Here is an 11750-nt window from a genome sequence, read left to right on the forward strand (position 1 = left end):
TAAAATATGACTAAAATTTCTGCAAAAACCCTTTTTTATATTTAAATATCTTTGGGCATTTAGTGAAACTATCCACTACTACCAGGTAATAGAACCCATCCAATAGTCCAGCAAAGTCAATTTGGAGTCTACATTATGGTTGATTAGTTTTCAGCAGGATTTAAATTTTGTGAGAAATGTTTTGCTGCTAACGTATATTCTCTACATGATTAAACTCTGTTCGCAATATTTCGATTGATGCTCATTCAGTAGATGTAACTTTGCATAAGACTCTTCATTTTTGAAATGACTGGGTGACTGACATGAAACACTTAGGATACGTTTTTGCACTGCTGCCAAAATAACCACATGATCACCACAAATGGTTTTCCATTTTACCCCTTTTGTGTTCCTTACAAAATCATTGCCTTATCACCTTTATCTTTATTTCTCCAAGTATCACTGGAAACTCTTAGGATAGTATGCAACATGTTTTTCAGCTCAACTTTTGTAGAGTGAATATCATATCTCCAAGAGTTCAACAGAATATTTTCAAGACGCAATATGAATCAATTTTTCATATGGATATTTGAGAAAGAGTCTCAAAATCTGTGAATTCTCAATGTTTCTTTGAGTTCATTTGCTGGAAACAAAGCATGCTAGAATGTACACATGTCACTTTATTTAAAGATAATGGAAGACAAGAACATTGAAGAGAGAGTTTAAATATAAAAATTTAACTAATAATTAGAAATTTTTTTCTTCTTTACAGTTTATTCAGTTTATTGAATTTGAAACAAATGAGTTTTATAAATACTTTTGTTAAAATTATATTCACATTTTCTTTGTTTCAGAGTTGGCTTGGTGAACAAAGATAAAAGTCTCCATACTCTCATTCGAGAATTCCTTCCTTTGGAAGATCAACAATTACTCATTCCAGTAGCTCGCTCAGGCAATATCATTACGGGAGGATTTTCCAATACAGAAAAACAAAAAACAAAAAGAAACTAGTAAAACGGAAAAACTTTTGGTGCTTATTTAAAAGTAAATCTATTTTCAAAATAAAAACACAGAAAAGTCTTTAAAAAAAACTGATGTAACGTACACATGATGCAACTAAAAATAAACTATCTAAATTGATCTGGTAGTTTTTTGTTTTTTCACCTAAAAAAGTCAAATTTGACAGAGACAAGAAGTTTTGATCTGCCATGTTTTATAAATAAAGGGCAAGCAACTCAATTCGAACTAGAGAAATCAAAATCAGCCTTGTAAAGGATACACTTTACTATTAAAATTGCTAAAAATCATAAAAAATAATTTTGTCTCTAAAATAACAAAAAATAAAACACTTGATCGATTTGTGTGATCTTTGGAATATGACTGTAATTTAATTTTTAAATTCTAAATAAGCACCAAAACTTTCTTAAGATCAATAACAAAATAATTGAGTAAAAATTATCTAAATAAAATTAATTGCATGAAAATAATATATCAATTATATATGTTTTGAGATCTGTACACACTAAAATAAATGAGAAAATTTTTCTTAAAGGTAAACTTTGTTCATGGTTCATTGTTTCTAAAAACATTTTGACATAAAATGTAATATAAAGCTTTCAAACATTTTCCTTGTTATAATCAAATCTAATCTCAATATGAAGAGATGTTCACATAAATGATAAACTTCAATAAGTTTTTTCTTACAAACATTTGTTTTACTTATATTTTCCTTGTTTAATAAATACTTTTATAAAATATCAGTTTTTATATACTTTCTTTTGAGATTCAAATTGATCACAGCAAGAAAATGGTAATCTATGGATATATTTCACTCATTAAAGCTTTAATTTTCTACCATAATCATGTGTCATAACAATTATGCAACATACAGATGAATATCATACAATTTTATATCAATGTTGCCTCTTTGAGCCAAGATTTCCTTGATATTTACAAAGTTCTTGTTTGAAGAGTAAGTAAATTTTGTCTGTAAAAAAAAACAACAAAAAAACAGCATGCACCTCCTGTAATTGAGATAGGATTAATTTACAGAATAAAGTAAATTCAGAATATTTTTGAATTTTTGTCAGTGGTAGCTTCTATCCTACAAAAATCATATTTCATTCTGATAGCCAGTTCTTCAGAACAATAACATAAATTCTTTTCTTTTCTGAAAATACTGTACCAAACTTAGAAGACTGTTAAAATGAAAATATTTTTCTGTGACAGGGGTTGATCATTGAAGCTTCATTATTCCTGATTTTAATAAATGACCTTTCTGATGCAATTGCATCTGAAATGAGTATATTTGCTGATAACACTACACTTTATTCTCGACATGTGCCTAAATCAAATGCACACCACATATATCCAAGACAATAACTGAATCCTTAGAATTTAGCACAAACGTGGATTTATTTTTCTACCGTAGAAGATAGATTTAAAAAAAAAATAAAAATAGAAGTGAGAACTAGATTAAAAAAAAAAAAGAAGAAAAATTAACATATACACGCATGTGCGTAGAACTCGTAAGATAAAAATGGAACGAACACGATATCCGGTCCAAGAAATCCCCCCCCCTCCTCCAAATTTGGTCAGCCAGGATACTGTAATTGCTGTTGGCGCGGCGCTTAAGATAAGTATTATTTCCAAATGACCCTAGCCCTAAAAAAATACTAACTTTGACATTTTTTCTCTTTTAAATTTCTTATTTGTTTTGTAATTATGTGTATTTTAATTTATATATGCATTTTGTCTTTACTCTGGTTAGATTTTTAAATTTTATTTTAATTTATATATGCATTTTGTCTTTACTCTGATTAGCTTTTTAAATTTTATTTTAATTTATATATGCATTTTGTCTTTACTCTGGTTAGATTTTTAAATTTTATTTTAATTTATATATGCATTTTGTCTTTACTCTGGTTAGATTTTTAAATTTTATTTTAATTTATATATGCATTTTGTCTTTACTCTGGTTAGATTTTTAAATTTTATTTTAATTTATATATGCATTTGTCTTTACTCTGGTTAGCTTTTTAAATTTTATTTTAATTTATATATGCATTTGTCTTTACTCTGGTTAGCTTTTTAAATTTTATTTTAATTTATATATGCATTTTGTCTTTACTCTGGTTAGCTTTTTAAATTTTATTTTAATTTATATATGCATTTGTCTTTACTCTGATTAGCTTTTTAAATTTTATTTTAATTTATATATGCATTTTGTCTTTACTCTGGTTAGATTTTTAAATTTTATTTTAATTTATATATGCATTTTGTCTTTACTCTGATTAGCTTTTTAAATTTTATTTTAATTTATATATGCATTTTGTCTTTACTCTGATTAGCTTTTTAAATTTTATTTTAATTTATATATGCATTTGTCTTTACTCTGGTTAGCTTTTTAAATTTTATTTTAATTTATATATGCATTTTGTCTTTACTCTGATTAGCTTTTTAAATTTTATTTTAATTTATATATGCATTTGTCTTTACTCTGATTAGCTTTTTAAATTTTATTTTAATTTATATATGCATTTTGTCTTTACTCTGGTTAGATTTTTAAATTTTATTTTAATTTATATATGCATTTGTCTTTACTCTGGTTAGCTTTTTAAATTTTATTTTAATTTATATATGCATTTTGTCTTTACTCTGGTTAGATTTTTAAATTTTATTTTAATTTATATATGCATTTTGTCTTTACTCTGATTAGCTTTTTAAATTTTATTTTAATTTATATATGCATTTTGTCTTTACTCTGATTAGCTTTTTAAATTTTATTTTAATTTATATATGCATTTGTCTTTACTCTGGTTAGCTTTTTAAATGTTATTTTAATTTATATATGCATTTTGTCTTTACTCTGATTAGCTTTTTAAATTTTATTTTAATTTATATATGCATTTGTCTTTACTCTGATTAGCTTTTTAAATTTTATTTTAATTTATATATGCATTTTGTCTTTACTCTGGTTAGATTTTTAAATTTTATTTTAATTTATATATGCATTTGTCTTTACTCTGATTAGCTTTTTAAATTTTATTTTAATTTATATATGCATTTGTCTTTACTCTGATTAGCTTTTTAAATTTTATTTTAATTTATATATGCATTTTGTCTTTACTCTGGTTAGCTTTTTAAATTTTATTTTAATTTATATATGCATTTGTCTTTACTCTGATTAGCTTTTTAAATTTTATTTTAATTTATATATGCATTTTGTCTTTACTCTGGTTAGCTTTTTAAATTTTATTTCAATTTATATATGCATTTTGTCTTTACTCTGGTTAGCTTTTTAAATTTTATTTTAATTTATATATGCATTTTGTCTTTACTCTGGTTAGCTTTTTAAATTTTATTTTAATTTATATATGCATTTTGTCTTTACTCTGGTTAGCTTTTTAAATTTTATTTTAATTTATATATGCATTTTGTCTTTACTCTGGTTAGCTTTTTAAATTTTATTTTAATTTATATATGCATTTTGTCTTTACTCTGGTTAGCTTTTTAAATTTTATTTTAATTTATATATGCATTTTTCTTTACTCTGATTAGCTTTTTAAATTTTATTTTAATTTATATATGCATTTTGTCTTTACTCTGGTTAGCTTTTTAAATTTTATTTTAATTTATATATGCATTTTGTCTTTACTCTGGTTAGCTTTTTAAATTTTATTTTAATTTATATATGCATTTGTCTTTACTCTGATTAGCTTTTTAAATTTTATTTTAATTTATATATGCATTTTGTCTTTACTCTGGTTAGCTTTTTAAATTTTATTTTAATTTATATATGCATTTTGTCTTTACTCTGGTTAGCTTTTTAAATTTTATTTTAATTTATATATGCATTTTGTCTTTACTCTGGTTAGCTTTTTAAATTTTATTTTAATTTATATATGCATTTTGTCTTTACTCTGGTTAGCTTTTAAATTTTATTTTAATTTATATATGCATTTTGTCTTTACTCTGGTTAGCTTTTTAAATTTTATTTTAATTTATATATGCATTTTGTCTTTACTCTGGTTAGCTTTTTAAATTTTATTTTAATTTATATATGCATTTTGTCTTTACTCTGATTAGCTTTTTAAATTTTATTTTAATTTATATATGCATTTTGTCTTTACTCTGGTTAGCTTTTTAAATTTTATTTTAATTTATATATGCATTTGTCTTTACTCTGATTAGCTTTTTAAATTTTATTTTAATTTATATATGCATTTTGTCTTTACTCTGGTTAGCTTTTTAAATTTTATTTTAATTTATATATGCATTTTGTCTTTACTCTGGTTAGCTTTTTAAATTTTATTTTAATTTATATATGCATTTTGTCTTTACTCTGGTTAGCTTTTTAAATTTTATTTTAATTTATATATGCATTTTGTCTTTACTCTGGTTAGCTTTTTAAATTTTATTTTAATTTATATATGCATTTGTCTTTACTCTGTTTAGCTTTTTAAATTTTATTTTAATTTATATATGCATTTTGTCTTTACTCTGGTTAGCTTTTTAAATTTTATTTTAATTTATATATGCATTTTGTCTTTACTCTGGTTAGCTTTTTAAATTTTATTTTAATTTATATATGCATTTGTCTTTACTCTGATTAGCTTTTTAAATTTTATTTTAATTTATATATGCATTTGTCTTTACTCTGATTAGCTTTTTAAATTTTATTTTAATTTATGTATGCATTTGTCTTTACTCTGATTAGCTTTTTAAATTTTATTTTAATTTATATATGCATTTTGTCTTTTCTCTGGTTAGATTTTTAAATTTTATTTTAATTTATATATGCATTTTGTCTTTACTCTGGTTAGCTTTTTAAATTTTATTTTAATTTATATATGCATTTGTCTTTACTCTGATTAGCTTTTTAAATTTTATTTTAATTTATATATGCATTTTGTCTTTACTCTGGTTAGCTTTTTAAATTTTATTTTAATTTATGTATGCATTTTGTCTTTACTCTGATTAGCTTTTTAAATTTTATTTTAATTTATATATGCATTTTGTCTTTACTCTGGTTAGCTTTTTAAATTTTATTTTAATTTATGTATGCATTTTGTCTTTACTCTGATTAGCTTTTTAAATTTTATTTTAATTTATATATGCATTTTGTCTTTACTCTGATTAGCTTTTTAAATTTTATTTTAATTTATATATGCATTTTGTCTTTACTCTGGTTAGCTTTTTAAATTTTATTTTAATTTATGTATGCATTTTGTCTTTACTCTGATTAGCTTTTTAAATTTTATTTTAATTTATATATGCATTTTGTCTTGTCTCTGGTTAGCTTTTTAAATTTTATTTTAATTTATATATGCATTTTGTCTTTACTCTGGTTAGCTTTTTAAATTTTATTTTAATTTATATATGCATTTGTCTTTACTCTGATTAGCTTTTTAAATTTTATTTTAATTTATATATGCATTTTGTCTTTACTCTGGTTAGATTTTTAAATTTTATTTTAATTTATATATGCATTTTGTCTTTACTCTGGTTAGATTTTTAAATTTTATTTTAATTTATATATGCATTTTGTCTTTTCTCTGGTTAGATTTTTAAATTTTATTTTAATTTATATATGCATTTTGTCTTTACTCTGGTTAGCTTTTTAAATTTTATTTTAATTTATATATGCATTTGTCTTTTCTCTGGTTAGCTTTTTAAATTTTATTTTAATTTATATATGCATTTTGTCTTTACTCTGGTTAGCTTTTTAAATTTTATTTTAATTTATATATGCATTTTGTCTTTTCTCTGGTTAGCTTTTTAAATTTTATTTTAATTTATATATGCATTTGTCTTTACTCTGGTTAGCTTTTTAAATTTTATTTTAATTTATATATGCATTTTGTCTTTTCTCTGGTTAGATTTTTAAATTTTATTTTAATTTATATATGCATTTGTCTTTACTCTGATTAGCTTTTTAAATTTTATTTTAATTTATATATGCATTTTGTCTTTACTCTGGTTAGCTTTTTAAATTTTATTTTAATTTATATATGCATTTTGTCTTTTCTCTGGTTAGCTTTTTAAATTTTATTTTAATTTATATATGCATTTTGTCTTTTCTCTGGTTAGATTTTTAAATTTTATTTTAATTTATATATGCATTTGTCTTTACTCTGATTAGCTTTTTAAATTTTATTTTAATTTATATATGCATTTGTCTTTACTCTGATTAGCTTTTTAAATTTTATTTTAATTTATATATGCATTTTGTCTTTACTCTGGTTAGCTTTTTAAATTTTATTTTAATTTATATATGCATTTTGTCTTTACTCTGGTTAGCTTTTTAAATTTTATTTTAATTTATATATGCATTTGTCTTTACTCTGATTAGCTTTTTAAATTTTATTTTAATTTATATATGCATTTTGTCTTTACTCTGGTTAGCTTTTTAAATTTTATTTTAATTTATATATGCATTTTGTCTTTACTCTGGTTAGCTTTTTAAATTTTATTTTAATTTATATATGCATTTGTCTTTACTCTGATTAGCTTTTTAAATTTTATTTTAATTTATATATGCATTTTGTCTTTACTCTGGTTAGCTTTTTAAATTTTATTTTAATTTATATATGCATTTTGTCTTTACTCTGGTTAGCTTTTTAAATTTTATTTTAATTTATATATGCATTTGTCTTTACTCTGATTAGCTTTTTAAATTTTATTTTAATTTATATATGCATTTTGTCTTTACTCTGGTTAGCTTTTTAAATTTTATTTTAATTTATGTATGCATTTTGTCTTTACTCTGATTAGCTTTTTAAATTCCCCCCCCCCAAGCAAAACTCAATCATGTTCTCTTCCAGCTAAAATAATTCCACGCTCTGTACTAAGGCTAGAGAATAAATAGCATTAGGCCGAATAAATTTTCCGAATTTAGCACAAACGTGGATTTATTTTTTCTACCGTAGAAGTGAGGAGAACTTTATTTAAGTAATATACTTAATATCTACAATTACCCTATGCTCGCTTATAAAGAGGCCTCATTGATATCTCTACCAAACCACTGGATATAGCGTTTAATTAACTGTTACTATAATTGTAACTGAAATCTACAGTGATATTAGCTGCGGCACTAGGACTTATTTCTGAATAGATACGTTGTCTTATCCCCAACCCAACCTTAATGACTGCCTAAAAATATGAATTCCGAATCACGAGGAAATAATTGTTTCTCTTTACCTCCAAGCCAACTGCCTATGTCTAACCTGCATGCAAAATAGGGGAAAAGAAAGGAAGATTTTATTCTTTTCTCCCAAACTAAAACAATACTGTAAACTCTAAATCCAAATGAAACTTTACTGTATTCTGTAAGTAAATAACCCTGACCCTTGAAAGCTAACAATCTGACCCCCCCCCCCTTCTAGCTGCCACTAAAACCCTACATTATACATACGCCTTAGTAGTGGAATCCTTAACCTCAAGTTCCTAACTTTCACATACTAACCGCCTAACGGTCTTCACTAAACATCTATACATTTCTACCTCTGACATGCATTAGAGTTCATTCCTATCCAGTTAGGTACTTACCAGCCAAAGTATGCAATCGGATGCAAAGCGATCTTCATTACATAGCAATTGCCTCTTCCTAGATGGTTCTGCAACAAACAATACTAAACCAAGCCGATACTCCCTGCCATGCAAAACTCTCTATGACTCTTAAATGAAAACTGAAATTATCTCCCCCTGAATAGTAGAAACACTGACAACTTCTATTTGCATCTACTGAAAACTCGCCCAAATATATATTACTTAATTATACATACGAAATACACCATAACCTAAAATGTACCTCCAGTTACACCCTGAGTGTACTGCACCTACACCCTAACCTCCGTAAACCTAAATATACAGTGACTGGGCAAAATTTCTTAGCTCAATTCCTAATACCTACTCAAACTATAACGTTATCCTGGACCCAAACTAACATAAAGTTAAAAAAAAAAAAAAAATGGAAAAACCTAAGGTAAAAGTCCTAATCCACACTAACGCTTTTCTAACAAGCCTCCTCTCAAAACTGCTCCCACTGCATGCCCCTAAATAACTTTGAGGAGTGTAACAATTCATTAGATATATAACCTCTACAAACTAACCCTGTAATATTAACCAACAAGCCTCTCCACAAAACCGCTTCCATTGCATGCCCCTAAATCACTTTGAGGAGTGTAACTATTCATTAGATATATTAACTTTACAAGCTAACCCTGTAACATCAACAAACCACGCGGGGTCGCAGAAATACCTGGAGTAGGACCCAGGCGCGGAGCAAACCCTCTCAGGGCTGATGGACCCAGTAGATCTTCCCAGATCACCCGTCTAGGAGAAGGAAAACTCTGAAACTAAACCAAAGGGGAGGGAGACCTCTCCAGTCTTAGACGACAACCTTCCTAGAGCTGGTGAGTCAAAGAAATTACCGGTCTGCAAACCTAAATTGCTTAAGGAGTAGATAGGCTCTGTCTATCGCCGGCTTCCATACTCCTTCTTTGCCTATTAGTCAGGCGCAGAGACACTATCACAGGTGAATCGACAAAACACTTAGTGGTAGATCTTGTTTCTTGTCTAGGGCATTGAATGCTGTTTCCCCACTCCCGACACATCCCACCCCTCATAACTGGGTACTTGGGAGTGCTTGAGTACCACGCATGCCTGTGCAATTAGATTGGGGTGATCTTCTTCTGATGGGCTGAGGGTACTGGATTGACAGTTCCTGGCTGCTGTTTCCGACTGGTAGTACAGTGGCCCTAACTCTTTGGTAGCACTTAGAGCGGCTGCTCCATCAACAGTTGTATAATATCGGGTTGTTTGCACATGGAAAGGAACCCTGCACTCATCCCCGATGGGCTTTCCCGAGGCCACAGTCCTAGTTGAAGAAAGGTCAGCCAATGGTCTGATTGTGTTGCATGTCTGATATCCTGCATAACCTCTTGTTCAGCTCCCCCTCACCTAACTGAAACTCTTTAAAAACATGATGATACTACAATAAAAAAATAAGCTCAAACCAGGCCTAGGGACAAACAAATTCAACTTGCCTCCTCCATTGAGGCTTGCATTCACTAACATCCATGGGCTTAGAACTAATTTAGCTGATGTTGAAGCATTTCTCCTAACAAATACCCCGGATATTTTAGCACTAAACGAGACTAACCTACACTCCTCCATCCCCTCTAACTACTTTAACATGCCTGGATATATCCCACTCTGCTGTAAAGACTCTGACAGACATATGCACAGACTTGGAGTTTGCATTCGTAATACCCTTCCCTTGACTAGAGAAACAAACCTAGAAATGGATGATCAAGCCTTTATGTGCTTTAGACTAAACATACAACACAATATTAGCTACTATTATTTTCTCTACTGCTCTCCCTCGACCCAGGACTGTACCATAATAAACAAAGTCTCTGACAGTATAGACACAGTACTCTCCCTCGACACTAGCGCCCAAGTCCATGTATTTGGTGACTGTAATGTTCACCACAAAAACTGGCTTTGATTCTCTACTCACACAGATGCAGCGGGCAGCACAACAATATAGTTTTGCTATATCTCACTCCCTATCACAAATAGTTACGTTTCCAACCCGTTTCCCTGACGAGCAAGAACAACAAGCATCACTTCTAGATCTGTTTCTGACTACAGTTCCCGAGGATTGTACAACAAATGCTGACAGCCCACTCGGGAACGCTGACCATGCAATGATAATGGTAGAAATCGCCCTAAACTCTAGACCCAAAACTGAAGAGGCAGTGCTCAAAACAACGAGATATTATAAAAAGGCTGACTGGGAAGCCATCAGAGATCTTATCAGAGATGCTCCATGGGGAAATATTTTTTCTCTTCCTGCTGAACAGTGTGCAAATGAGACCACTGAATGGTTCAAAACAGCAATGGAAGCACATGTTCCCATGCGGAAATTTTATAGCAAGCCCCACTCTCCCCAATGGTTTACTTCGACTTGCGCAACTGCCATTGTTCAAAGGCAGCATGCATACCGCAGATTGAACAGACATAAGTCCAGTTCAAACAAACAGAAGTACATAGAAGCTAGAAATAACGTTAAGAAAGAAATAGCGACAGCCAAGAGAGAATTTACTGAAACCACTAAAAAACGCATTGAAGCACAAAAATTAGGAAATTGTGACTTCTGGAAAATCTACAACAGTGTAGTAAATAATGGGCAATCAACAATTCCCCCACTAATCAACAATCACGAGGTTGTTTGCTCAGCAACCGACAAAGCTAATATGCTTGCCAGCCGGTTTGCCTCGAACTCCACTCTGGACCCTTCCAACCACCCCTTGCCTGACTTTCCTTTGCGGACAGACGCCACGCTAGTCAATCTAAAAATCACCCCTGCTCAGGTACATGCTATCATAAAAAATCTTGACACTTCAAAAGTATGTGGACCTGATCTCATCCCAGCTGTGCTATTAAAAAAGTGCTCAGCCGAAGTAGCTCCAGTTCTCTCCAAACTCTACAACAAATGCCTTAATGAATCATGCTTTCCGGGCTGTTGGAAAACTGCTTCTGTTGTACTAGTATTCAAGAATTCTGGCGAAAGGACAGACCCATCAAATTATCGCCCCATTAGCCTCCTCCCACTTTTCGCCAAAATATTTGAGACCATAATTAACCATGCTCTAGTCCGGCACCTTACAGATGCTAAACTTCTGACTGACAAACAATATGGATTTAGACAAGCCCGTTCCACAGCTGACATCCTCACTGTAATCTCTGGACGTATATACCAT

At 28.6% G+C, this 11750-nt stretch overlaps 1 protein-coding gene across 5 annotated transcripts in view; it reads left to right on the forward strand.

Moving 5' to 3' along the window:
* Window positions 1-1536, forward strand: part of LOC145270210 (uncharacterized) — a 172448-nt gene extending 170912 nt beyond the window's left edge. For all 5 annotated transcript variants that reach the window (XM_080125861.1, XM_080125945.1, XM_080126038.1 and 2 more), the window contains one exon: window positions 834-1536. In XM_080125861.1, the coding sequence (XP_079981987.1) occupies window positions 834-990 (157 nt within the window). In that variant the 3' untranslated portion in view covers window positions 991-1536. The remainder of the gene's footprint in view (window positions 1-833) is intronic.
* The last annotated feature ends 10214 nt before the right edge of the window (window positions 1537-11750 follow it).

This window comes from Euprymna scolopes, chromosome 1 (assembly GCF_053919585.1).
Source record: "Euprymna scolopes isolate OS-2025 chromosome 1, ASM5391958v1, whole genome shotgun sequence".
Taxonomy (NCBI): Eukaryota; Metazoa; Mollusca; class Cephalopoda; order Sepiida; family Sepiolidae; genus Euprymna; species Euprymna scolopes.